Raw genomic sequence first — 26298 nt, 5'->3', positions numbered from 1 at the left:
CCGAACGATTCCGACGACTCCGAATGACTCCGAACGACTCCGAATGAATCCGACTCCGGGTGACTCCGGACGTCTCCGGACGACTCCGGAAGACTCCGAACGACTCCGACTCCAGGCGGATCTAGTGATTCCATTTTGCCGGAGTCGGAATCGAACTAACAACAGTCGGAGTCGGATCGGAGTCGTGGGTGCGCTCCATACAGCACATCACTAGTCCGAATCAACCATCGATAGCCAACGTATTTCTCTTTGGCGCCATCTATCGGTACATTCAAGACACAAACCAACCGAACGGAGCTCTACGAGTACCGGGTCGCAGCATTCCTTTCAATGAGCTCATCGTTTCGGATAATTGATCATGCAGCGCTGTGTTCGGATATGGGACGGAGCATCTACCAGGATAAGGTATAAACACAATCAATGATTTATTGTTTTCTGTTTTGCTTTGCTAACACAATTTCAGTAGCTTATGACACTTTCGATACTAAGGACACGCTAAACGCTAGAGTTCCTATGGAATAGGCTTATGCTTGCGCTGGAGCCGCCAGTCGTCCATTCGTCCACAAAATTGGTTTGAGGGTACGTATGGGGTACTGGCCGTAGTAGGGAGGGAGCATTTACTTCTCTTCTCCTGTAGGCGAGCCACTTACAGGGCCGCGTACGTGGAAAGGTAGAACATAATGCTCTCCTCCCTTCCAATCCGCAAGCTAGTGGCTACTTTTCGCTATATGTACAAAAGAGCCAATCTATTCAGGGGGAAATGCACTTTTTTTCTTCCTTTGTACGACAAATTTCTTTTCTAAACAAGAAAAATAAAATCTGTTTATTACTACGACCTAGACGCGTAGCTAAAACAGCTAAGCGAACAGAAAAAAAAACTTAAAATCTAAAAAAAAAATACCTAAGAAAGGCCCTATCACAAGAGAAAAACCATTATCCTGACAGACCCTAAGGAGCCGGGACACTTGGCGGTGGCCGAGTCTACTTAGAAACAGAAGCCGTACAGGGGATACTTCATTTGGATGGACAGACAAAACGTTAACTTTCTCTCACTCTCCGTCGTTCTGCCATTCCGTGAATGTGTTATTGCGAGTAGAGCAACCACACGACATTGTGGTGAGGAATCAAACGCGACGAGGAAAATCATCCGCGTGCCAGTATACGTTTGTTTTGCAACACATCCTCTGATTCGAACGTGTCTAGCTCCTCGAGGCCGTCTAGACGCTGTTTGCAGGAATGCTTTTTGTTTGTTTTTTTTTTTTGTTTTCGTTTTGTCGATGCATGCGCACGCACTACGATTTATAAATACACAAGAAATGGAGGCAAACCCTACCTTACAGTACTAGTAAATGCACGATTCCGGCAGGAAAGGTTAAAGGAGTGCAGGTGTGCTTCCGCGACCTGGTCCGCATCCGTTCGATGGCAACAATGGAAAGTGGGCGATCCGTTCATTCGCGTACAAAAGAGGGGAAACTGTTACAAAGAACTTCGAACCTACAAACGGAACGGCCCCCTGCTGGCACAACACGGCTCTCGGAAGAGAGTCGAATAGTACGACCCTGGGGTGAGCGGTGTACACCTTTGAGCGCTTAACTTAACTATCGCGTACTCTTGTACCCTATCCTAGCAAAGCAGGAATGAGCTCTCTCGTTCTCTCGCTTGCTCACAAACACGACTCTATCACAAGTAATTTGGGAGTTGGAAAGCCAGGGCATGGAACCGGGGCCGGGAGATGCGGATGCGGAAGGATAGGGTGTCGGATGCAGAAGCAGAACACTTGAACCGGATGAAGATCATAAGGCATTGGGTGGTTACAACAGGGCGTAAAGGAAGGCGCTAATTTGTGTGTGTGTGTCCGCTAAACGTATCTGAGAGCGAGGCACCGAGAGAGGCGCAATGACTTACTGTACTAAGAAACAATATATAGTATATACAGAGAGGATAGTAGGACTGTAGCTGCAGGACTTCCAAAACCTGGAAGAGCGGGGGTGGGGGGAGAGGGGGGTTCTGGAATTGGGAAGGACAGCGTAGGGTTGCTGCTGAACCTACTGGATGGTCCTGCTTGTCCGCGGGGAGGATCGTTCAACGTGACACCCACGCACACCCACTTCAGTCTATGACGTAGGCCCACGGATGATCCAGCTTACCGTACTGGATGTCGGTCAGTGTGTTGTACAACCGCCGATACAGCGGGTTGTCGTGGCTTTCCGTTGGCACGTCGATCTCCTCGCCCATGTACGAGATGTGCTCGATCGGGCTGATGACGGCCGCCGTACCTGCGCCGAACAGTTCCAGTAGCTGTTTGGAAAGAGAGAGAGAGAGAGACAGGATGTCAGAATGGCGATGGTCAGCAGATGGCCGAATGCAAACTTACCCGTCCCTGCTTGGACAGCTTCTTGATCTCGGGCATGGTGAACTTTTGCTCGCGGACGGAAAATTCACCCCACTGGTGGCACAGGCGGATGATCGAGTCGCGCGTAATGCCGGGCAGGATGAGACCGTTCAGCGGAGGTGTTAGCAGCTCGCGCTCTGTAGGTGTGCAATAGAAAGAGAAAGAGAGATAAGGGTGTTATATTGATTAGGGACTCTTGAAAGAAAACGGGATTTTGGGGAAAACATTTGGGGCCCGCCCGCGTACCTCCGTTCTCCTTCATGTACAGCATGAAGATGTTCATGACGCCGACCTCCGTCAGCTGATGGTCGTCGCCGTACAGCCACAGCACCTGGTGGCAACCGTGCCGCAGTGCCTCCTGCTGCACGTGGATCGTCGGTCCGTAGTTGGAGCCGACCTTCCGGTCGCCGACACCGCCCGGCCAGGCCCGCGTGTACTTCGGTTCGGCGTACAGCTTCAGCCCCTTAGCGCCCGGCTTGAAGTACGGTCCGACGGGCGACAGGATCGTGTAGAGCAGGGCCGAATCGGACGAAGCAACGCCTAGCGTTGGCTGTTGGACGGATGGAAGGGATCACAGAGAAGAAAACCAATTAGCAACAATTATCAGCATGCAAACTGCCGCCCCCGCTCACGTACCTCAATGCCGATCAGGGTCGGGCGGATGTACAGACTGGCCGATTCGGTGTGCGGCACCCATTCGGAATCGATCATGACCAGCCGGGCCATCGCCTTGATCAGCTCCTCGCCCTCGAACGTGGGCAGCCCGGACCGGTAGGCGGTAACGTTCATGCGCGCCATGTTCATCTCCGGTCGGAACAAGCGAATCTTGCCATCGTAGCCACGGTACGCTTTCATGCCTTCGAACAGCTGCAGGAGGGGGAGAGCGCAAACAAGAAAAGAAAAGGTTAGTTTTTTACGATCCCTGTGCCGTGTCCTGGACTTCTTACCTCGATCGCGTAGTGGAACACCTTCGCCGCTGGGTGCAGGTTAAGGTTTTCCATCGGCGTAATTTCCGGCTTCTGCCAGCCGCCGAGCCGGCGGTGGTACGGTACCTTCAGCATGTGGTCGGTAAAGTACTTGCCGAACGCCAGGTCGTCCACGTCCGGTTTCGGGTTGAGCTGGTGCGGTGCCGCCAAGCGAACGCTGAGATCGGAATACTGTCAAAAAGAAGAAAAAACGGAAACAGTTGAAAATTAAGAACAAAAAAAAGTTGAGAGACAACTGCAATATCTTCGGCCTGCGCAACGGAGCATATTTCGCAATCAAAATACAAAGGTAGCGCACAGGTATGCTAATCGTTTAAACCTAGGCGCTTCCAGTTTCGCAATGTACGGCCGTGCCCGATCGGGATGGATACCCCTGTTAATGCCATCCACCGCGCACAAGAGCTCCCCGAGGGTCAAGTTCACCGGCACGGCGGCGTGCGATCCGATTTGCATTCGCGCGACGCCACGGCCCGAACTGGCACGGAATTTCATTGACCCCTTGACTACTCTCCGGGGATATTGGTCCGGTTTCTTTGCTTGTCCTGTTGCGTCGTTCTACGCCTCTACGACGCCATCAAACGTGTACGTCGGCGTCATTCCGGCTCTGGTCCGTACCTTGAACTGTTCTCCCACGTCGGCCGCATGCTCGATCGCCATCGGGAACGGTGCCGCTAGCGGCGGCACCTCGGCAATCTTGGGGAAGTTGTCGTCCTCCTCCACCCGCAGCTGGGCTTGCTGCTGCGTGCCGCCGTGCCCGCTGCATGCTCGCACCGGGCCACCCTGCACCAGCAGCTGCTGGATCAGCTTGTGCTGATTCTGGAACACGTAGCGTACGAGGTTCTGTTTTTGCGGGGGAAAAAGAAATTGAGAAAGTAGCTGTTAGGTACAGGGCTGAAGAATAATTTAAAAAACGGGAAATGTGGAAAAAAGCTTGAAAAAGAAAAACATTATATCACGTTTCCCCTCATTTCCCACCAACCCCCCCCCCCCCTCCTTCCCTCTTTTTTCACTCTCGTTCAGTGCTGCAAAATGTCACTGTCAATATCATAAAAAAGATTTGACTGAAACAAAATTCATATCAGCGTCACGTACTCAATTGTGATAATCAGAGGTGATACTCAGAACGGTTGGTGTGACCAATACATGCTCCTGACATGTTTGCGACCATCGCTTGCTCAGTCACTATGTCACGACTTTTTTTTGCTGTGATCAGTTTTGCAAAATGTCACTGACATATTCATCACAAATTCCGGCTGAAACAAAATCATATCAGCGTCACGAGATCTACTGTGATGATCAGATGTGAGACTCATACAGTTGGTGCGATCATCACATGCTTGGTGACATTGTGTGCAACCAACTGTTGGTCAATCACTTGGTTGTGACATTTTCAGTCGGTGATCATCGCGATGGTCATGGGAGATATGCATGGTTTTATATACATAAAACAAATAGAGGGAGAAAGCATGCTCATTTTGTTGTTAGAGCCCACGCGCCAAGTATATTCCAAGAATGACGTGATTATCATCGACAGAAAATGTCATGACCAAGTGATTGATCAAGGGTTGTGTGCTAAACTAAATGTCACCAAGCATGTGATTGATCCACCAACTGTTTGAGGCTCACATCTGATCATCACAGTAGTGAACGTGAGCTGATTTGAGCGTCGTTTTTAGTCATGACTGATGGTGACTGAAACGATGGTATTTGTCAGCACTGTTCACAGCCAGAGAAAGTCATGATTATGCTTGGCACTAAGCACAGCTTGCCAGAGTATCGCGTTGGACTCAAGAATTCACATGTCGCGTTGAGCATGTCATGACGCACTTTTATTGACTATCAGCAATGAGCATCAAGCTACCACGGATGTGTTCATTGTTTTCGTTGGTGAAAATCTCGGTATACTCATGACTTTTTGCAGCACTGCTCTCGTTCCTCCTCTTTTGCTATCGGCGCGTGTTTGTTGACTGCGGCTTCGACTGCGGCATCTTCGTCCTACCGTGTGCAAAGGTGATGCCCCTTCTATCACCATCGCCTGATTGCATGGTTTTCCCATTTCACCACTCCCCATCCCTCCAGCATACCTCGATAAGGTAGGGGCAGCTTTGAGAAAGCGCCCCAAACAGCTCGTTTTGATAATAATAACAGCTACACAGTGCCCTTCTGCTGTAAACGCTGCTAATAATCCCTGGACTGTTTCGTTCACACCAGCCTTATCCACAGCCAAACATTTTTTTTGTTTCTTTTTTATTCTTTGGTAGGTTTCGCGAGATTTATGACGAGGGGCAAGAAGGTTCGGCAAGAAGTAAGCTCGTTCACGGCTCCCCACCACCACCCCTTCTGTGAGGCCGTCCGCTCCCGCAGCAGCAGGAGCAGCACTTGCGCAAACACGCAGACGCGCACGCGGACGAAGCGTCGTTCTCCTTTTCCTTTGTGCGGGCCTTGGGTGCGCCACATTTTCGGCACACTCTCGTGGGTTACTGCGTACATTGCTGCTCGCTTGATTAATTTACCCGAGGGGCACGTTGGAAAAGAAAAGAAAGAGCACCGCCGAGCGTAGAAGAACTTTACAAAAAAAAAAAAACGAAAAAGCGGGACTGCAAAACCGGGGGCCCTATCAGCAGAAGATAAGGTGCGGCATGGCGGCCTGTGGCATTATATGCCTTATCAATCAAAGCATTATTATTTTGCCACGATTGCACGAAACCGTGTTTACCTTGCCGCGATGCGCTATAATCATTTGTTGTACATACATTCCGCATGTTCGCTAGGGCGGGTTGGCGGGCGACCCACGGCCCCGACAGTGTTTTGCCTTGCCCTGGCGGGGTTTGTTGTTAGCGCACCGCCGCACCAGCCAGAGCCTTAAGCCGCAGATACGGATCTCGGGGGCACACACGGTTGGTAGTAGGGCCAGGATCTTCGGCCGTCTTCCGCAGGAGGCGTGTGCGTGCGCGCGTCAACTGCAGCGATTCGTTCGCGCTCCTCGCCGATCCGGTTGCCAAGGGGATCCCGGGGCGCGATAATGGAGCATGATGAAATCGCAAACGGACGTTTGATGGAATAAAGCAACAGGAAAACAACAACAACAATAACACGCATACACACATACACTGAAAATATGTCGACGTCATTTAGGTGGAGCGATAAGGGAACAGAGCGCACCATTACTATTGTGACGAGAGGAGGGGTTGCAGGATCGGTAGAGGGTAATATGAGAGGAGAGGGCTGCTGTTGATGACTTGGTGACGTCACAGCAACCCGCACCGCAGTGGAAATAGGGGGCCCATATCCTGTTGCGGGAAAGATGTCTTGCAGCGCGCAGGGCTGGGCCATCGCGTACATCCGCCCAAGGTCGGCGGCAGGTCGGCGAAAGATAAGAAAGGCGAAATCTGGCGAGCCCTCAACAAAGAGTCGGCCTCTCGAACGGCCTCAATCAGGATGCCGCACGTTCTGGCCTGGTTTGTGCGCGAGGTTGATTGATGCGTAGGCCCGTGTGTAAGCGCACGCGCTTGCAGAGACAGGCCTCCAGGGGAGGTAGCCGTTGAGCTGCCGTTGGTTGATTGTTGACACGGTTGGCGTCTTCGTGCCTTACCATCCATCTCCAGTGCGAGCTTAATTTCCGTGGACATGGCTAGATCACGATCAAGCAACCAGTCCTTCTAATAGTGGCCACAACGCAGCGAATGGTCGCTAATTAAATTGCGAGTCCACACCACACCCAGCAGAGACCGTGGCGAAGCGTGGCCCTTCGTGTCGCACCAATGCTCGTGGGAGAGGAAGTTGACCATGCTACATGACTGGGCACTAGTGTTGGGAGGATTCTCAGGATTCGGAAGATTCGAAGATTCAATCCCTCGAAAGATTCGATCGAATCGGATCCCGTTTGTAGGATTTGAATGCCTGAAAGATTCCTTTGCCATTGGGATTGCAAATCGATTGGGATTCTGATTGCGATGGCGATTCTGATTGCGATTGGAATTCTGATCACGATTTCGAGGACCCCGCGTATCTCGGGGACCTGCAAACTAGAATAAACCGCTATACCAATCCCAATATTGATTGGGATTGGGATTCAAAGATTCGAATGCCTTCTGAGATTCATTTTTCCCATCACTACTGGGCACTCTGCTCTCTGGGAGCAGCACGAGAGCCCAAGAACTCTCGGCCAAACAGTAGTAGTAGTAGATAGTAGCCAATACAAGCACGAGCCTGTGCTTCGAAGCGGTTCCAACGCTCAGCCAATACCCCGTCATCGCCATCACTGTCGCCCTTGGCACAGGCCTGTCAATTATGCAAAAAACCTACGTTGATCACGCGCTGTTCTAAGCAGCAGCACCAGGCGGCAGCCCCCATTCCCCCCCCCCCTGTGCGGCCTTCTCAACGTGCGATGAACTCTTCCTGGTGCGTTTGCCGTAGCGGCGGCTGACGCAAGATCGCTCCTTTCCTGGTTCCATCGGAGATGGGGCCGTGTCCTTCGGCAGGAACGGCATAACGTGTTCGAAGGACTACCGGGGTGGTGCTCCCAGAGGTGGTGGTCGCAGCAGCAAGGGGGGGGGGAAGCTGTTTGTTCCGCCTGCGAACGGGTGTGGAGAACAATCCGGTTTCCAGGGCAGCGGGATTCTATGAACCTACCCTCCCCCCCCCCCCCCCGCTTCCCGTACAAGACGTCGACCAAGAGCAACACCTCTTGCCGGGTGTTCTGCGCTTACCCCACCCTTCATCCTTCGATACGGAAGCGACCTCCGCGCAAAAAGTGAAAACCTGTCCGAACGGGAGGTCGAGCCCCCGCCAAACGGACAGCCCACGGGAGCGGGGGATGGTTGCAAGCAGAGCAGAGCCCGCGACTCTACATCATGGTTGTGTGTGTGTTTGAGTGTGTGACGTTGTACACCCAAACGCAAGGCGAAAGCAGCATTTTCGCCGCAACAACTTTTGGGACCCGCAACGCAGCATTGTCGTCTAGAAATTTCGACACTCGCTGTCACTTTATGGCTCGCTCTCGTTGCGCGCCACGCACACGATCGTTCTAGAATATCCACGCGGCGGTGCGATTGTATACACAGATGAGTTGGGTGCTTGCCGACACGCTTGCCGCAATTGCACACTCTCGCCTGAACACACACTCTTGTGGACACTTTGCACGGCACGGAGAAGCGGAACTAAAGCTATAATTGCTACCTAACTGCTCACCTTGCTTCGCAGGACCATCCTGATGCGCTCTGTGTTTAGCGGTGTTAGGGTGACAACTCTTTAGGACCGTGTGCGAGGGTGCGATTGATGCTTCACTGTAGGCGTGTCGGGCTGTGTCACCTAGCTGGAACGGGTTGAGATGATGATGAGATGGTTCAAAATAGGACTCACTTAATAAACAAACACGCAAACACACAACAGATACACATTTAAAAACACACACACACACACACTATCGCACATGCACAATATAAACGGAGGAGTAGCACAGAGAGAAAAAAGCTAGCACTTTGTTTCACCGAAGTCGAAGGTACCGATCGAGCACGTACTACTAATTACTATTTACTGACAAATTTCGCTCTACTAAGGAGCGTCCTACTGGCTTTTTTAGCTGCGACAGTGACAGGGGGGAGATAACTATACACTGGACTGGAATGGTCTAGAAATACACTTTCCCTTTCCACTGTGCAATGATGGGTTTATCCAGAGCACTACTGACAAACAGCCGGTTGATAGAAAAGGAAGCGAACGCGAATACTTGTGAGGATGTCGCATTTGACAGCTGTACTGTACACTAGCAAAACAAATGCGCAGGAACAAGGAAAGTGAGTGCAAAAATAAAAACACACACCACACTAAGCGAGCAGCTCAGCTGTACTATCACAGCTCCATGCTGTGTTTCGGTGTATCTGTACCAGTGCCTTACACTAAAGCTACTTAACGCGTCGCTACTATGGATGTGCTACTCAGTAAACTAAAGCTTGACAAGGATGTGTGTGTGTGTCAGGTACAAATAAAAGGTACAAATAGTGGATAGTGATGACAACCAGCAGCAATCCTGCGTACCTTTGCCCTTTTTTTGCTAGTAATATCGTTCTCTCTTGTTTTTCTTTTGTTTTGTTTTACACAACGATGAGCTTGCAAAAACCAAAAATCTTTCTTTTCGCAGTGTTAGGACACTCGCTGCAGTTCTGGCGGCGCGTTCTGTTGTTTGTTGTTTGCTTCGTTTTGCTGATCGCTCGAGCGAGGAGAAGGCCAAGGCGGGCTTGCAGCTTGTGTTCACTCCTGAAGAAGCTATTCGACACTGGCGGGCCTTCGTGCTTGCCGCGGGAATAAAAAGTGTCCGGCTGCGCGGGTTTGCCCACCCTCCCGTCCCGCCGCTCGCCCGTCGGGACGAGCCCTTCCCCACCGCCCGGCCCTGTTCCCTGTGTATGTGTGTGTGTGTCCGCGCGTACGTTAGTGGCGGCAACAGGCGAGCGGTAATCGCGTGGCGAGAGCTTCACGACGACCACGACCAATCACCACCACCACCACCACCACCACTAGCGTGCATGAGTGCGCTGTACAAAGCTAATTTGGTGGGCAGGGAGTGGGGTGGTGGGATGGGAGTGAGCGGAAGGGCCTACCCTTATAGATGCCGGGCAGCAAGTGTGTTCTGCACCCATGATCGAACGATCGATTGTCGCGGCTGATAGTGGTGGCTGCTGCCTCGGCTACTGCGGGGAAAGGACTGGAAGGGGGGAGCAGGGGGGGGGGGTTGTAATTAATATTTCGTACGTCGATAAAGCGAAGTTCAACGGCAAAAAGTGCACACTGCCAGCCCAAGCACGGCCGCAGCGCCAGATAAGGGCGGGTGGCGAATTTCGGGCTGGAGCTTGCAACTTTTTGGCAGCGCGTCCGTGTGCGTGTTTCGTATGGCCACCTTTTTGCGGGTGCGTAAGCAGGATGGGTATATTCGGAGCTAATTTTGCGGCGCACCCGAACGCCGCCGAACGAGCGCGCGCGCACGCCGAAGCCGAAACTGCGCGCCGTCCCGCCCGCCCGGTGCGTCCACGTTGCGTAGTGGCGCGGTGAGTGCGCGCGCGTGTGCGTGAGCACGGCGAGGCGCGATTGGTGTTTTCGGCAAATCTTTTAGCAACAGCAGAGGCAGCAGCAGCAGCAGCAGCAAGAAGAAACGGCAAAGCGATACCCTCCAAAAACCTACGATCTGCTGCCGCGCAAGCAAATACAACACACACACACACACACACACACACACACACGCGCAAACATGCGGTTGGGGCAATTTTGGGGGTTTGGGATCGCCTGATAACGCACCCCGCGCGTCCCTGGAAACGACCGTCCCTAGCGCACATGGTAGGATTGGATGTGTATGTGTATGTGTGTGTGTGTGGCTTTTTTTTCTTCTTCTAATTGGTGCTGTAAGATATTGTTCGCGTTGCTGCTGCTGTTGTTGTTGTTGTTTGTTTGTTGCCAGTTTGGCGTTGCGGTGGAGTCAAATTTTAAGGTGACGTACGTACATGCGTGCATGCCTGTGTGTGGCATTTCATTCTCCCCAAGATTGCTGACGCGCGTATCGGAACGGTCGGAAGATGATTGCGCAAAAAAAAATAAAATAAATAAATAAATAAATAAAACACTCCGAACTGTGGCGGATCTTGGGGCAACCTGCCGTTTGGCGCATTATACATGATTACCGAACCCCCTGAACCATTTTGAGAAACAAAGGCAATGTGAGGCGCACATTAAAAGGCAAACCGGAAACCGGATCTGGAGCGCAACTCACGGGACAGGAATATCTTGGCGCAAGCCTCTAATCATCACCATCATCAACAGGGACCGCATGACGCTGACGTTTGCCACGACGACACATGACCACAGCGTTACATTTGGGTAAAGGGCGTCCGAGCATCGCGCCACAACACCACAACAACAACAACAACAACTACGAACCTGACCCCGTAAACAACCGGGTGCACTACATTGTTGCGGCGACAAGTGGGATAAATTGAGTTGTTGATCGCGCTGGTTCAGATTCGCGTGGTCAAATGCCCCCCAACCCCCCCCCCCACCCCACCCGGGTGCGAAGGCGATCGTGGCAGCAAACGAGCAGGCCCTTTCCCCTAATTAGACCCTGTCACACTGCAGCAACGTACGTGGTGCCAACGTGGCTCACCGTTACTAAGCACCGTGTGCCGAGGGGAGGGGTTGGATTGAGCGGAGGGGCGTTTGTTTAGCGTTTGCGCGTTGCCTTCGCTGCAAATTTCCTGCAAATTTCCTGTTCAAGTTGTGCCCTAAATTGAGCCCAGTTTTTGTTTTGCTTTCGCGGCTTTTAAATGCGATTTGTTTTGGGGCGCTATTTTTATTGTACGCTACCGTTTCGCGATTGATCGCTAACTGGACCGTTTGTCTGCGAATGTTTATTTTAACGCCTGAATGCCTGAGCGAGCTGGCAAATTTGTTTCCACCAAACACGGGCGTTTCGCCGGCCCACCAGCGAAAAACCTTTATGCTGATGGGCCATCAAGTGACAGTTCCTAATTCGCTTCACAATCGGGTGCAAATTGTGTACGAAAATTCGAGGGTGTGTCTGTGCGGTCGTAACAGCGTGGGCAAACAGCTTGCAGTTAGCATACCAACATCATGGTTTGTGCGGTAGGAAGAGGTCTCTTGGTGGTGCTTGATAATACATTGCAAATAACAATAAAAAAAAACAATCCAGATTACACATTTGTGGTTTGTTTGGGAGGGGGTGGGGTTTTTGGATATTGCAAAGAGTTTAGACATACCTTAGATACCTTAGCAAGATCTTACAGGGTTTTCCAGGGGTTCTCATAGTTGTGGGCCACTTCCTTGACTCTTTCCTATTGGTAGTGAACTTCATATGATGCAAATTGGACTCTATGGGACCCTTTTTGGACAGCTCCTATTGGAAATTCCTATTGGATTTGTTCAACAAGAGTGCTATAGAGTCTAATTCCCACTACATTAAGTTCATTTCACGTAAGAAGGAGTCAATAAAGTGTCCCACAGCTATGAGAACTCCTGGAAAACCCTGTAATGATCTTAACAAGTACCTCAAGCGACACACTATCCAGGGGTCTCGGGACAGTCCGGGCGTGGGGCACAGCAATGGTACCCAATCGATGGCAAAAACACTGTTGACAGGTACACGCGCGAGCTCGCGCACCCCAGCGTAAACAACGGTTTGGGCTGCAGAGCAAAACAGACCGGGCGAAAAATACCGCGCAGTAACGCTCCGCAGGCGTTACGCAGCGCCACACCGCGTGGTAAACCCGTGATGACGCTGCACTGCAGACGACGCCACCGACCACGAGCGTCGCTGCATCGCGACTCTTCAACAACTGACGCAATTAATCAAGCAATGTTAGCAGAGTTGTTTTTTTGTTTGTTGCCTGGACTGCTTGCTACTTCCAACCATCCAACCACTACAATGGGATGATCATCATGTGCTTGCCGGAACACTACACACACGTTCCTACTGCTAATCTCAACTCCTTGTTATGAGGACTTTCGTGCGAGAATTGAGGTCTAGCTGCCGATTGATAGTGCGTGATAGGACGCGTTGGTGCTCGGATGCAGCTCGATACTTTCCGCAATTCAGGGACAATTGCGTCCATTGGAGCGGTGCGCATTATTGGCGTTACCTTGCATGCAATTTTGCAAACGTTTACCCGTTTTTCTTCGGCAGAAGATGGGCAATTCTAGCCCAATTTCCTGGCTCACGCAAACGCATCTGGGGCGTGCGCATTGGGGAAGGTTGCACAATAAACCGCCTTAATGCAAATGGCATTGAACGCTAGTTCCCGCGCGGTCGTACTTTTCGCAACCACTAGCGAAACCCAGCCGCACAAACAAGGTGACGTTGACGTTGACGGCATCCCTTCCGCGCCGAGATGACGCACGATGGGGTGGTGGCCGCTAGGGGAACGAAGAAGCTAAACAACCGGGCTGGAAAAGGGCAGCAACAAACATACACAGTGGATTGATTTGCAAACAAACAAATTCTACGCCAAGCGACATCAGCTGCTGCCGATTTCTGACAAATCCTGGATTCGCTTGCCCAGGACGAACCGAATCACGAAAGGTCGCATCGGAGAGCGCGACCTTCGTACACGCCTACAGACATGTAAGCCATGCTTGGTTTTCCTGAGTTTCTGTTTCCTACCACCTGCTCTAAGTTCCTTTAGTTTGTTGTTGCCTTGAATACCGGTATAGCTGCATAATGCACAAACAAACAAACCCGCTAGGGAGAATCGAATCGGTTCGGATCAGATTGCACCACACGTTTCGGTTCCGCGTGCCTTCACCGATGCCTGCCACTGCTCTTTGCCGTCTGACGTCCGCGGGGAGACGGCTAGTCGTTACCGAGCGGATCGCGGAGCCGCGTTGCGGTTGACGGGAAAGGCCAACACCTCCGATCGCACATTAATATCAGCGGGCATCTCTCGACCGTATCACTTCCTTCCTTATTGCCAAGTGGGGACGTCGACCGCGGCAAGATGTGTGTTGCTAAAACAGAGCACCGGCAAGATGGTGCTGGACTGCAACATCTTGGACCGGCACCGGAAATTGGGTGTTTTATCAAGGTCCCAGTGGTGCAAGCTGAGCCGAGGTATTGATGCAATGCTACTAGGTTGCTAATGCCTTGCTTAAAGAACATCTCGATTGCTAAAAATTCTGATGTTAGATGGGGGCGTTTTTGGACATATCTTTATTATCTCCAGATGGATGTTCAGTTTGATGAATACATCTGTTCAGATTTTCAGGCTGAAGAGCTGATATTTTTCAGGGGTTCAGATCTTCAGCCTGAAGAATATGTAAATAAACGTCGATTGATGAGAGGCTTGATCAGGTGAGCTAATGAAGGATTGATTTGATAAGCTGAAGCATAAATATTGCGTCAAGAAAGGTAAAACATTGTTCGGATCGATATTTTAAAATTAATTGTAGGTACTAAAACCCATTCCCTACATCCTCTTTGTTTGTACACAAATGGTGAATTCCAATATGGCGGAACGTAATATTCAAATGGATACAGCCCGGGTGATAAATATTGTTCCAGTGATAGGTTGAAATTTCAGCTTGTTGGCAGGAAATAGAAAACGGATCAGTATTGCACAATTACTACAATATTTGTCCTCCTGGTAGAATTCAATGTTTGTCCAACTTTGACCTTGATGAAAAGGTACCAGACAATATCCTATTAGAACCGACCAGGACTTTAAATCGAGTTCTTGAAATGAAAGCAAGAAGAGCATTAGCCAAAGCCAACCGCCAAAACTATCACGATATTGAGCTTTATCTCGGTCAAACTATTCCTCTGTACCTTCCCGATAACATTACAATATTTTAAAGTCCCATACTTCAAGATTATATCGAGAACGGGAGGTTATTGTTTTGGAAATAACTTTAGATCATCCAGACAGTTGTCTAGCGCTATAATTTGCGCGTTTAGGCCGGACCAAAAGATGGGACACGCATTGGGGCGAAGATACGCATTAGAAATAATCCCATCAGTTCAGGTGAATTTGAATGGTATTTTCAATTCAAGATAAATGTTGATAATAAATAAATACAGCATAGTTTGTAGCAATGATGTAGGACAAAATCCTATTAGAGACGACGAGGACTTTAAATTGAGTTCTTGAAATGAAAGCAAGAATAGCATTAGCCAACGCCAACCGCCAAAACTATCTGGAAATTGAGCTTTATCACGGCCAAACTATTCCTCTGTACCTTCCCGATAACATTACAATATTTTAAAGTCCCAGCCATACTTCAAGATTATCTCGAGTCCGAGAGGTTATTGTTTTGGAAATAACTTTAGATCATCCAGACAGTTGTCTAGCGCTATAATTGACCCTCCAGACTGTTCCAAAAAAGCTATGGTCATTGACACTGGGAACCTGTTCATCGTCCAGCGATCAATTGCAGTAAAACTCAACAATGCGCACATTAGCTAGTCCTCTCGATAGCGAGCCCTGGCTGCTGTTGGGCATTGCTTTAGTGTTTCTTCCCGCACATACCCACTGTCCAAGAGCAGGATCCTGAGGAGCATGAGCTGCATTTCGATAAGGGTGGTGGGCCTGGTCGCTGTTAAAAACCACCAAACATGGTCATCGTGGCGAAAAAAAAAAACAAGAAGAGAAAACAAGTCAAAATTTAGCTCCGCCAAAATGTTCGTGAAGGGGCCCGTCTCTGTTTCCACACTGTCTCTGCGAGTGTGTATGTGTGTGTTGACGAGCTTAATCGAACAACCAGCATCAGTTGCTGCTACTGCTACTATCTACTTGCGATCCGCCAAGAACCGGCTAACGGCAAACGAAGTTGTATGTGTGTGTGTGTGGCGGCGAGTCCGCAAAATTCGCCACTCACCAAAAACCCCGAATTTTATTCCTCCCCCTTCCTCAGCACTTCCTGCACCGTACCAATTCCATCTTGTCTAGCGCTCTTTTCCCTGTCGTTCGCCTTCAAAGCTCCCCTCGAAGTCTTCTCTCTGTCTCTCCGCGCTCCTCCGCAAGCTTATATAATTTCGGGTGTGCGTCGAAATTGCGTCTTACTTTTTATCGCACGGTTGCGCGCACGGGACTGGAGATGTGAGGCAACAGGGAACTGGATGGATAAAGAGGAGGAGGACTACACGATTTCCAAAAAAAAAAAGTATCTCCAAAAGACACCTCATCATTATGATAATAAGGAAGGGAAGGGGGGGGGGGATGCTTTGGAGCCGTTCTTCCTCGTTCTTCCAAGTTTGCGCAGACTTCTTCTTTTGCGTACGCGCGGTTGAGCTCGTTCGTTTGTTTCTTATACGACCACGCGTAACCGCGACGGCGCGGTTTGCGGTTGAGACCGACAGAGGGCGCATATTTTGTGATGAATTGATTAATTCTTTTGCTGTATTCTGTTGATAACTTCTACCTTTCTTCTTCGTGCTTTACTTATATCAGAGAACGAACAAACTGCTCTCATCAGTCAAAGCTCCCCATTTCGTTGGGCACTATTTCGCCAACGCGCAAATTCGAACCTCATGGTCGATTGATGTTTGCGCTTCCATTAGCTTGCGTTCTTTGACCATTTCATTGTTTGCCTTTGGCTCTCGTAAACAATATAGTTTGTCAAAGTTCGGTTCATTTCAAGGTGAGCGATTGAACATGCCCCAGCTTGTTCCATTTTTCGACTTCTGCTCATACCTCATTCCTCCTTCACATCTTCATTTAATTCCAACAGAACACAACAACGTGGCACAAAACGGCAGTTAACGGTGATCACGTGGCTCACACTGCGGCCTAGTGGCACTGCCGATGGAGGCGCACGGTAGCCATGTGGCTGGATGCGTTTTTTTTAAGTTTTTACATTAAAAAAATCAATCATCAATATCAGCAGTACGATAAAATGTTGTATCAAGTCTCGAGTTGACGAGGCTGGCCGATGATATGGATAAATGATAACAGATATGGCGCAGGCAGTTGTTCGTGTATGCGTGTGTGTGTGTTTGTGTCGGGTGGCGCGAACGGTTTTTTTTTCTCCCAAAGGGGGAGAGTTTGGCGCGGACGAGAGTGTGACGTAAAGTAAACGCGGCGCAAACGAGGCGCAAAGACGCAGACACGCGGCGACACCGATAGAGGAACCGGTTTCGGTCGAGCCCAAAACACGTCCACCAATCATGGTGCGCTGTTGTACACCCGCGGTTCTCCACGTCCGCACCAACCGCTTGCATGAAAACCCCTTTTGGACCCGACCGGTTTGCCATTTCTTGCCGGAGATGCTGGAGAAGACCTTCGGAATAACTCTTCCCTTCGCTGCCCCCTGCTCCTGCCCCTTCTTTGCTATAGTTCTTGGAAAGGGAGTTCTTCGTCAGAAGAAGAAGAAAAAAAACGAACTCTCCAAAACGAACAAGTCAACACGCAATCACACATACACACAAACTGCGCGTAAACAAGCTGCTCTTTCTAGAGCAGTATCATTAGCTGGCTGTTCCTCTCACGCACATGCGCGTCACACTCGCATGCACACACATGCAGAAGGGATGTCAATTGGCAGAGGGCTCGACTCAGGGCTCGGCCAATCAAGCGCGCCAAGCACCGATGCAACGTGTTGGCGCAGGTAGTGGCAGGGAGCCGTCACCTAACCTCGTTTCTGTTTTCGCGAAACGCGCGAATCGATTCTATTATCGAGCAAAAAAAAAAAGGGCATCCGCTCACCTCCACCTGCACCTCGACCGCCAGCTCAGTCAAGTGCGGCTGCTTCCCTCGGCCCGGCTGCGGGAGATCACTTTGATTGAGCGTAATTGTGGTCGATCGTCGGCTGAGCGAGCGAACAAACCGCCCCGTCGTCGCGCATTCCGGCGGCCAATTCACTTCATTCCAGAATGTTCAGGGTTCGCTTTTCTCCAAAAAAAAGAAAGAAACAGAATACACACCGCCGCGTTGCAGGAGTGGCCCGCGTACGCACGATTATAATTTGCGCGTTTAGGCCAGACCAAAAGATGGACCACGCATTGGGGCGAAGGTACGCATTAGAAATAATCCCATCAGTTCAGGTGAATTTGAATGGAATTTTCAATTCAAGATAAATGTTGATAATAAATACACCAGAGTTTGTAGCTATGATGTAGGACGCATTATGTCCGTAAGTGACTTAGTCAATTAACATACATAAATTAAGAAACTGAAATTTGTACATCATATCATTTTTCCCTGGAAAATGATGATAAGGATCTGTGCACCTGTGTCGCACAAATTTATTCCCCCGGAGCCGTAAATGATTGACAGCATAACGCATACGCAGCGTAGAGAAGCGCAGTGAAATAAAAACCCAAAAATGCGCCTTCGCGCAGTATGGCGCCGTAGCAGTTTTTGTGCAGCCAGCGCTCGCTTAGTCATTCGGGCTGTGACGCATGTACAAAACAACAGCATGAGCAAATTCTCCAAATAATAGTAAGAACAACAATTATTTCCCCTGCGGTATAGCATGCGCAGCATAAAGCGATTGTTGCTGATTGGCGTCACGGCACGGTGGCCCTGAAAGGATAAAGCTTTTTGTGAGCGCTACCGATAAACAACCACCGGCGCGGCAACAGGCAACGGTGACGACGAACCCCGCGCGGAGTGTATCACGCGACACACTTTTTTTAAGGGTGGGGGAACCACCCCCTCCACCGCTATGTGGGTGCCTATGCTCATCCGGGGCACTATCACAGCAAATCTTATCTCTTATTTTCCTTAATTAATGAACTGCTTTGTATTAAAACGTGTTTACTTGCACCGAGTCGCCCGTTTTCTTGTTTTCGTGGAGTGACAAAGAAGGACGACGCAGCAGCGACGAAGTGGTAAAATATGTTAACCTTTGTGGTTGCTGTTTGCGTTTGCGTCCTGTACACAATCAGTCGGAGTTTCCTCTCTCTCTCGATCGTGCTAAAATGATGCAATTTTGAACTGTATTTCATCCACGATCATGCGTTGATCCGTTCGACTGCTTCTGGGGGATTTCGTGTTGCGTTACAAAAAGCTCGCGATAACGCCTGTAACACTGGTGGGGCCGGTCACACTCTAGTGCTGGGTGTATCTGATTCAGATTCATGAATCTGAATGATTTTTTGAAATAGTTGAATGAATTAGAACATCGGATGAAACGATTAATGTATCTCATAAGATTTATATACGCTGAGCATCTTCTTTTTCTTGGAGTAACGACCTATACAGGCTTTCGAGACTTATTAGTAAATACTACACAGACGGATAAGACAGACCTTACTGCGAGTGGACGGTGTATGCGAGGCTTGAACCTATGACGGGCCTGTTTTTAAGTTGTGGGAGTTGACTGCATCACGGGACCGAATATCTTGAAATTCATGAAAGTCGATGAAAGATTTATGAATTTTCAGACATGCATGAATCGTCAGCGATACACAACTCTTCAGGAATACACGAATCTTTAGAAGTTCATGAATGGATGCATACATCTTTGCAGGTTCATCAATCTTTGGAAATTCACAAATCTTTGGAGATTAATGGAGCTTTCGAGATTCACGTATCTTTGCTGATTCGATTCGAGAATTTATTCACTCATCACGCTGAACGCTAAAGATTCTTATGAATGAATCTAAATTAAATATTCATGCAGCACAACATTACCAAGCGCCACAGATTAAGCTTAAACGGCTGTAAAATGGAATGTTCATACCAATGTGGGTATAGGAACTAAGTGGGCTTATAGCTTTGGCGAGAACGCATTATTAAATGAACGTATGACAGGAGTGGATTCGAATGTGTTACGTATAGGCGCTGGAAGGAGTGGAAGCTGGGTGTTATTCACCCAGTCAACAAAAAGGGCGACAGGCTGGATTGCTCGAATTCCCGAGCCATCACAGTCCTGAATGCCGCCTACAAGATCCTGTCCCAGATCCTGTCCTGCCGACTTTCCTCTTGCTACAAATTTTGTCGGAATCTAACAAGCTGGGTTTGTTGTAGGCAAATCCACCACCGATCCACCAAATTTTCATACCGATCTGCTTTCATACGGCAGATCCTTTAGAAGTGCCGAGAGCGCCAGATCCCTGTGCAACATCTGTTCATCGACTTCAAGGCGGCCTACGACACCATAGACCGGAAGGAGTTATGGAGCATCATGCAGCGGTACCACTTCCCTGGGAAGTTGATCCGGCTGTTAGAGGCCACCATGAACGGGGTGCAGTGCAAGATGAGTCGTTCAAATTTCTCGAACTCTCCTGTCTGCTCTTCAACTTCGCCCTGGAATGTGTCATTCGAGGCGCGGGGATAGACAACGAAATCTGTGGCACGATCCTCTATCAATCTCTCCAATTTCTTGGTTTCGCGGATGACATCGACATCACCGGCAGGACAACAGCGAAGGTCTGTGAGGCGTACACCCGACTCAAACGCGAAGCAGCAAGAGTTGAATTGAGAATCAATGCGACGAAGACGAAGTACCTGCTTGCCGGTGACCCAGACCATCTGGGAAGCAGTGTATTGACGGCGACAGTCTCGAGGTGGTAAAGGACTTTTGCTATCTCGGGACGGTTGTTACTTCGGACAACAACATCAGCAGCGAAATCCGGAGACGCATTGTGCAGGGGAATCGCGCATACTATGGGCTTCACCGGCTGCTGAGATCCAGAAGACTTCGAGCCCGCACGAAATTTGAGATATATCGCACATTGATTCGCCCGGTGTTCCTCTATCGACACAAGTCCTGGAGGATGTACACGATCTGGGTGTGTTTGAGCGACCCATCCTCCGGACTATTTTTGGCGGTGTGTTCGAGCATGAAGTTTGAAGGAGAAGGATAAACCACGATCTTGCTGAGCTGTACGGCGAACTGAGCATCCTGACGGTGGTAAAGGCTGGCAGGATACGATGACTGGGGCATGTCATGAGTCATGCCGGACTCATGCCTCGCCAGGAAGTTTCGACAGCGATCCCCAGTTCGGCATAAGGCGCAGGGGAGCACAGCGAACTCGATCGGGTGTCTGCATGAATGGGAGGCTACAGCCAGGGACCGAGCATCCTGGAGAAATATTGTTGACCGGGCCATGTCACATCGACGTGCTCTATTGTCAGCAGGCCAAGGCTGCTAAGAGCGGTGGTAACGCTTTTTCGCATGCGATTTTATCGGACGGCCTGTCAAATTTTTGTATGGGATTTGACAGATAACGTCGGACGACGAAATCGCACGTCCGACGTTATCTGTCAAATCCCATACAAATCTCTTCCGATAAAATCGCATCCGATGAGCGTTGCCACCGCCCTAAGGCCCGTGTCTGTGCTCCATCGGATGCGATTTCATCGGAAGGCCTGTCAAAATTTTATATGGAATTTGACAGATAATGTCGGACGTGCGATTTCGTCATACGACGGAATCAAAAAATTTTTATTTCGTCCGACGCCACATCCGATTTTATCTGTCAAACTATAAAAGCGTCAAAAATTTTTGATTTCGTCGGACGCCGCATCCGATTTTATCTGTCAAACTAAATGTGTGGTGTTTTGTAGGAACAATCTCAACTTAATTTTTCATGATCGTTATATTATTCAAATCATCCAATTGTAAAACCTCGAATTTTACCAATTTGAATTAAACGTTCAAGTTATAACAAAGGCACAAAATCGCAAAGTAGAAGAATAAACAGAAGGCTGAAGGTGTTGTCAGTACAACGATCCGTAAACGAATGATCTTTATTTTGACATTCAGATTATCGCACAGTTGTCACGGTGATGGTCATATTCTGATCCGGCATATTGGGCACTATGGTCTTATCAGGGGTCAAATCTCCAGGATATTACACAATTAATCGCAATATTATACGAAAAAGCGTTTGACAGCACGTGCGATAAAATCGCATGCGATGGAGCACAGACACGGGCCTAAGGGCGGTGCAACGGTGATGCGATTTGATCGGACAAGATTTATATGGGATTTGATAACTTCGGACGTGCGATTTCGTCGTCCGACGTTATCTGTCAAATCCCATATAAAAATTTGACAGGCCGTCCGTTAAAATCGCATGCAAAAAAGCATTGCCACGGCCCAAAGTATTAATTAAAATAGGATTACGTTGTATAAATTGTACCACTGATCTAGGAGCAAATTGTTCATTTTTTTTTCAGAATGTGAGACTCAATATACAGGTGTCCCCCGAGATACGACTATATTTGGGACCGAAAAAATGGCCCAAAGCAAGGCGTAAGTCGAAATAGTCGTATGTCGAATATCTGTCAAAGTTAAGTTTAAAACCGAAGTTGAAGAGGCGAAACCTATGATATCGTGATTTTTATTTGAAATAATGTTTGATAATGTATTAATTTTACACCGAAAGTCGTTTACGCGATATAAATATCAAAGATCGGCTAGTTGTAGAATCTTTGGAAATGTGTTTGTAACGGTTTTCAGCACAGAAATTCAAAAAAATACATAAATTTCTTCTCACTGACAACTTTTCACTGTCAAAATCAAAATCGTCGTATCTGCGAATCGTCGTTACTCGAGGGGGTCGTAACTCGGGGGACGCCTGTAATACAAAACACAAATAGCTAAAACCACTTTTCCTGTGTGCAGCTACGTAAGCGGCTTTCGCAAATGCGACAATCGCTCTGCCGCCTACAGTAAACAGTGTTACACCCAGTCCGTGTGAACTCAATCCAACGCAAGTCAAATACAGGCGGTCCCCGACATACACGGTTAATTGGGACCAAAAATGGACGCAAAATACCGCGCATCTCGAATTTCTGCGTATGTCAAATCTCGTAATTTCCAGCCAAAATATCAAGAACGTTCGTGTAAATTTGCAAAATTAGTTGGCATTTTACAATTGATATGTCAAGTCAGTACAATTTATTCAGAGAACTGTAAAATTTGGAAGACCGAGTATGTCGGGGACCGCCTGTATAGTTTAAAGCAATCCAAGGCCCAGCAGCTATAAAGCTTTCGCCATAAAAGCTTCTTCGTGCACGCACTCACGCAACTGTCAGTCGGATGTAAATAAACAACCGCCAGCCGGTTACATCAAAGCGGCATTTGCTCTCCACTAATTTTCCTGCGAGTTCGATAGAAAAAAAAAACCCTTTGATGTTGGCTAGCACACGAACATTTCAGCTCAAGGCAAGACTCAAACCATTGCTCCGACAGCCTGCACGATGGTACACAGAGCGAAACATTTTAAAGCTGAGAGACCGCGGTTTCATACAGGACGTTTTCCCAGCGGAAACGATGTGCGTAAGAAGGCAGCTGCAATCTCTTTATCGATTGTGTTTGGATTTACATATATTTTGTTTGGTTACACATTTTAGCGATAAAGCCAGCTCGATGTTAGGCTCCACCTGCCAGACAGTGTATGCCGGGTTCGATCCAACCGCCAACAGTCTGCACGTGGGCAATCTTCTGGTGCTGATCGGGCTGTTGCACACGCAGCGTGCTGGCCACCAACCGATCGCACTGGTGGGCGGCGCTACCGGGCTGATCGGAGACCCTTCCGGCCGCAAAACCGAGCGACAGCAGCTCGAAACGGAAGCTGTAGAGCACAACGTGGCGTGCATCAGGCGGCAAATAGAGGCGATTTTCGCAAACCACGAGCGCTTCTTCTGGGACCGTCCGAGTCCGCTGAAACCGGTGCTAGTGGTGAACAATGCGGACTGGTACCGGCAGTACAGCTTCGTCGATTTCATGGCGAACGTCGGCCGCCACTTCCGGATGGGAGCGATGCTTTCGCGCTCCTCCGTCCAGACCCGCCTGACGAGCGAATCCGGCATGAGCTTTACCGAGTTTTCCTACCAGCTGTTCCAGGCGTACGATTGGTTGCATCTGCTGCGCCAGCACAACTGCCGGTTTCAGCTCGGCGGCTCGGACCAGATGGGCAACATCATGTCCGGCCAGGAGCTGATCAGCCGCACGGACGGGAAGGAAGTGTTCGGGCTGACGCTGCCCCTCATCACCAACGAGGAGGGCGACAAGTTCGGCAAGTCGGCGGGCAATGCGGTGTGGCTGTCGGACGACCGCACCTCGCCGTATGCGATGTACCAGTTCTTCGTCCGCACGCCCGACGCGGAGGTGGAGAAGCTACTGCGATTGCTCACCTTTCTGCCGGTGCAGACGATCGAGCAGACGATGGCGAGGCACCGGCGGACGCCGGAGCTGTGGGAGGCTCAGAAGCTGCTGGCCGGCGAGCTGACGAAGCTGGTGCACGGGGAAGCGGGCCTGCACAAGGCGCTGGCCATCAGCCGGGCACTGTACAACGGCGACCTTTCCACGCTCGAGCAGCTGGAGGTGCGGGACGTGGCGCAATGCTTTGGCGGGGCGCCACTGTGCGAGATACTGCCCGAGCCGGGCATGACGGTGCTGGATGTGGCGTTGCGGGCCCGCTGCTTTCCCAGCCGGGCGGATGCGGAACGGATTATCGGTGCCGGCGGGTTCAGCATCAATCTGAAGAAGGCCAAAAATCCGGCCGAGGTGCTGTCACCCTCAGTGCACATCCTGTCCAACCGGATATCGCTGCTGCGGGTTGGGAAGCGAAACTATTACATCGTCAAATGGTTGCTGTAGATCAGTGGAAGCAATAAAGGAAGAAATTGAAGCGCCATATGGAAACGGTCTCATGTCGGATGTGCTGTAGATCCTAATTTAGAAGCTTATTTCTATGAATAAAAAAACACATGAGCCGGAGGAAATATTGTATAAAGCACATTTAATCATATTATTTATTTCATTTCAACAAGCATAATTTCAGTAGGCCTCTTCTTCTATTTGGCGTATCGTCTTACGCGGACATGCCGGCCTATACACTAGTGGTGGGAGCTCGGAATCAGACCTACCCAATTCCGATTCCGTGTTCGGAATCAATTCCGGAGCCAATTCTGGAGTCGATTGCGGAGTTGGTTCCGGAGGCGATCCCGGAGTTGAAATCGGTGCCGATTCCGGAGTTGAAATCGGAGCTGATTCCGGAGTTGAAATCGGAGCTGATTCCGGAGTTGAAATCGGAGCTGATTCCGGAGTTGAATCTGGAGCCGATTCCGGAGTTGGTTCCGGAGCTGATTCCTGAGTTGAATCCGGATCCGAGTCGAAACCGGAATCGGCTCCAGAATCAGAATCGTCTCCGGAATCGGAATCGATCTGGGAATCGCAATTTGCTCCGGTAACGGAATCAAGCTTGGCTCCAGAAATGGAATGGTTTGAATTGAAATAAGAAGTGTTGGAAGCGAAATAAGTCCGGGAATCTCCATTTGAAATCATTTACAAGTAAATTTTGATTCTTTGCCGCTATCAAAACATAGCATCATTAGACCCAAACGCCTAATCCTATGAAGATGCCGAAACCCACTCTGTTTCGAGGCCAATTCAGATTTCGAAGCAAATTCCGAGGTAGGAACCGATTTCAATTCCGGAGCGGATTCCGGAGCCGATTCCGATTCCAGCGCCGATTCCAGAGCCAGTTCCGGAGCCGATTACGGAACCGATTCCGAAGCCGATTCCGGAACCAATTCCGGAGCCGATTCCGGAACCAATTCCGGAGGCGATTCCGGAGCCGATTCCGGTATCGATTCCGGAAACTGATTCTGGACCTACTACCCGGAATCGATTTCAGAAAACTTCGGAGCTAGCCGGAATCGATTCCGACGAAATTTTCATTTTTCCCATCACTACTGAACACAGACTTTCGAGACTTAATTCAATACCGCGCAGCCGGATAGTTAATACATGCTACGACGGGGGGACGGTCCATTCCAGGTTTGAACGCATGGCGGGCATGTTATTAAGTCGTTCTGAGTTGACGACTGTACCATGGGACCGCCCACGGCACTACAGAACGCATCACCTGCAAATTGGACCACAGCATCAACACCATCTTCTCACCTGGAAGCTATTTTTTGTTATGACAATGTGCTCTTATAACCGCTTTTTCAAATATCCTCCTCATAACGCAATGTCATCTTTGTATTGAACTGCCATTTGTCAACAGCACCAATAAACGGACTGCCGGATAACAGGTACCCGGATAAACGGGTGTTCCACTGTAACTTCAAACCACCAATTGCTTGCAAAGAAGAATGTTATAATTTAAGCTTAGAATTAATCAACCGATTAAAAGAGGCGAATGAGGCCAATTGACTCAAAGTCTCTGTACAAATAAACAGACAAAAAGGTGGATGAAACGTTGGAAGTGCAAGAGCTCACTTTGAAACGAGCACTGTACGTAAGTAGAGGGAGGGGTAAAGAAAATGAGCGAGATGCAGCGATGTTGGAACGTCAAAAACCGCTCGCCATGCGGGTACGGGAACTGTCAAACGGGCGAGCTTGTTTACCAAAAAATGTTGCACCAGGGGCAGGAGCGACCGAACGTTCAGTGAGGAAAATAATATGCGAATGGGCGATCGGCGAGGTAGGCTGTAGTGTACATAACATCTGCGATGCGAGGGA

At 49.5% G+C, this 26298-nt stretch overlaps 2 protein-coding genes across 2 annotated transcripts; one reads left to right on the top strand and one right to left on the bottom strand.

The window, feature by feature from the left end:
- Nucleotides 1-401: 401 nt before the first annotated feature.
- Nucleotides 402-9659, bottom strand: LOC120906128 (branched-chain-amino-acid aminotransferase, cytosolic). The gene is made up of 8 exons (XM_040317592.1): nucleotides 9415-9659; nucleotides 8569-8692; nucleotides 3994-4218; nucleotides 3340-3549; nucleotides 3029-3259; nucleotides 2639-2942; nucleotides 2375-2529; nucleotides 402-2298 (listed from the first exon to the last, which is right to left on the bottom strand). Exons 2-8 carry the CDS (start codon nucleotides 8584-8586, stop codon nucleotides 2110-2112), a joined length of 1332 nt encoding a protein of 443 aa, XP_040173526.1. The 5' UTR covers nucleotides 8587-8692; nucleotides 9415-9659; the 3' UTR covers nucleotides 402-2109.
- A 12508-nt stretch (nucleotides 9660-22167) lies between these two features.
- LOC120906670 (tyrosine--tRNA ligase, mitochondrial) lies at nucleotides 22168-24551 on the top strand. The gene is made up of 2 exons (XM_040318518.1): nucleotides 22168-23099; nucleotides 23178-24551. The coding sequence occupies exons 1-2, from the start codon at nucleotides 22957-22959 to the stop codon at nucleotides 24424-24426; spliced, it is 1392 nt and encodes a 463-aa protein (XP_040174452.1). The 5' UTR covers nucleotides 22168-22956; the 3' UTR covers nucleotides 24427-24551.
- The last annotated feature ends 1747 nt before the right edge of the window (nucleotides 24552-26298 follow it).

This window comes from Anopheles arabiensis, chromosome X, assembly GCF_016920715.1.
Source record: "Anopheles arabiensis isolate DONGOLA chromosome X, AaraD3, whole genome shotgun sequence".
NCBI classification, from domain to species: domain Eukaryota; kingdom Metazoa; phylum Arthropoda; class Insecta; order Diptera; family Culicidae; genus Anopheles; species Anopheles arabiensis.
This window is presented reverse-complemented; position numbering and strand designations above follow the sequence as displayed.

Bases quoted from the DNA above. Each gene is read 5' to 3' on its own strand.
- LOC120906128 (XM_040317592.1), bottom strand. The intron at 2,943-3,028 runs GTACGTGAGCGG...TCCGTCCAACAG, and splicing joins CGACCCTGATCGGCATTGAG to CCAACGCTAGGCGTTGCTTC. The intron at 2,530-2,638 runs GTACGCGGGCGG...GCACACCTACAG, and splicing joins GTACATGAAGGAGAACGGAG to AGCGCGAGCTGCTAACACCT.
- LOC120906670 (XM_040318518.1), top strand. From the start codon at position 22,957: ATGTTGGCTAGCACACGAACATTTCAGCTCAAGGCAAGACTCAAACCA. The intron at 23,100-23,177 runs GTGCGTAAGAAG...TACACATTTTAG, and splicing joins GTTTTCCCAGCGGAAACGAT to CGATAAAGCCAGCTCGATGT.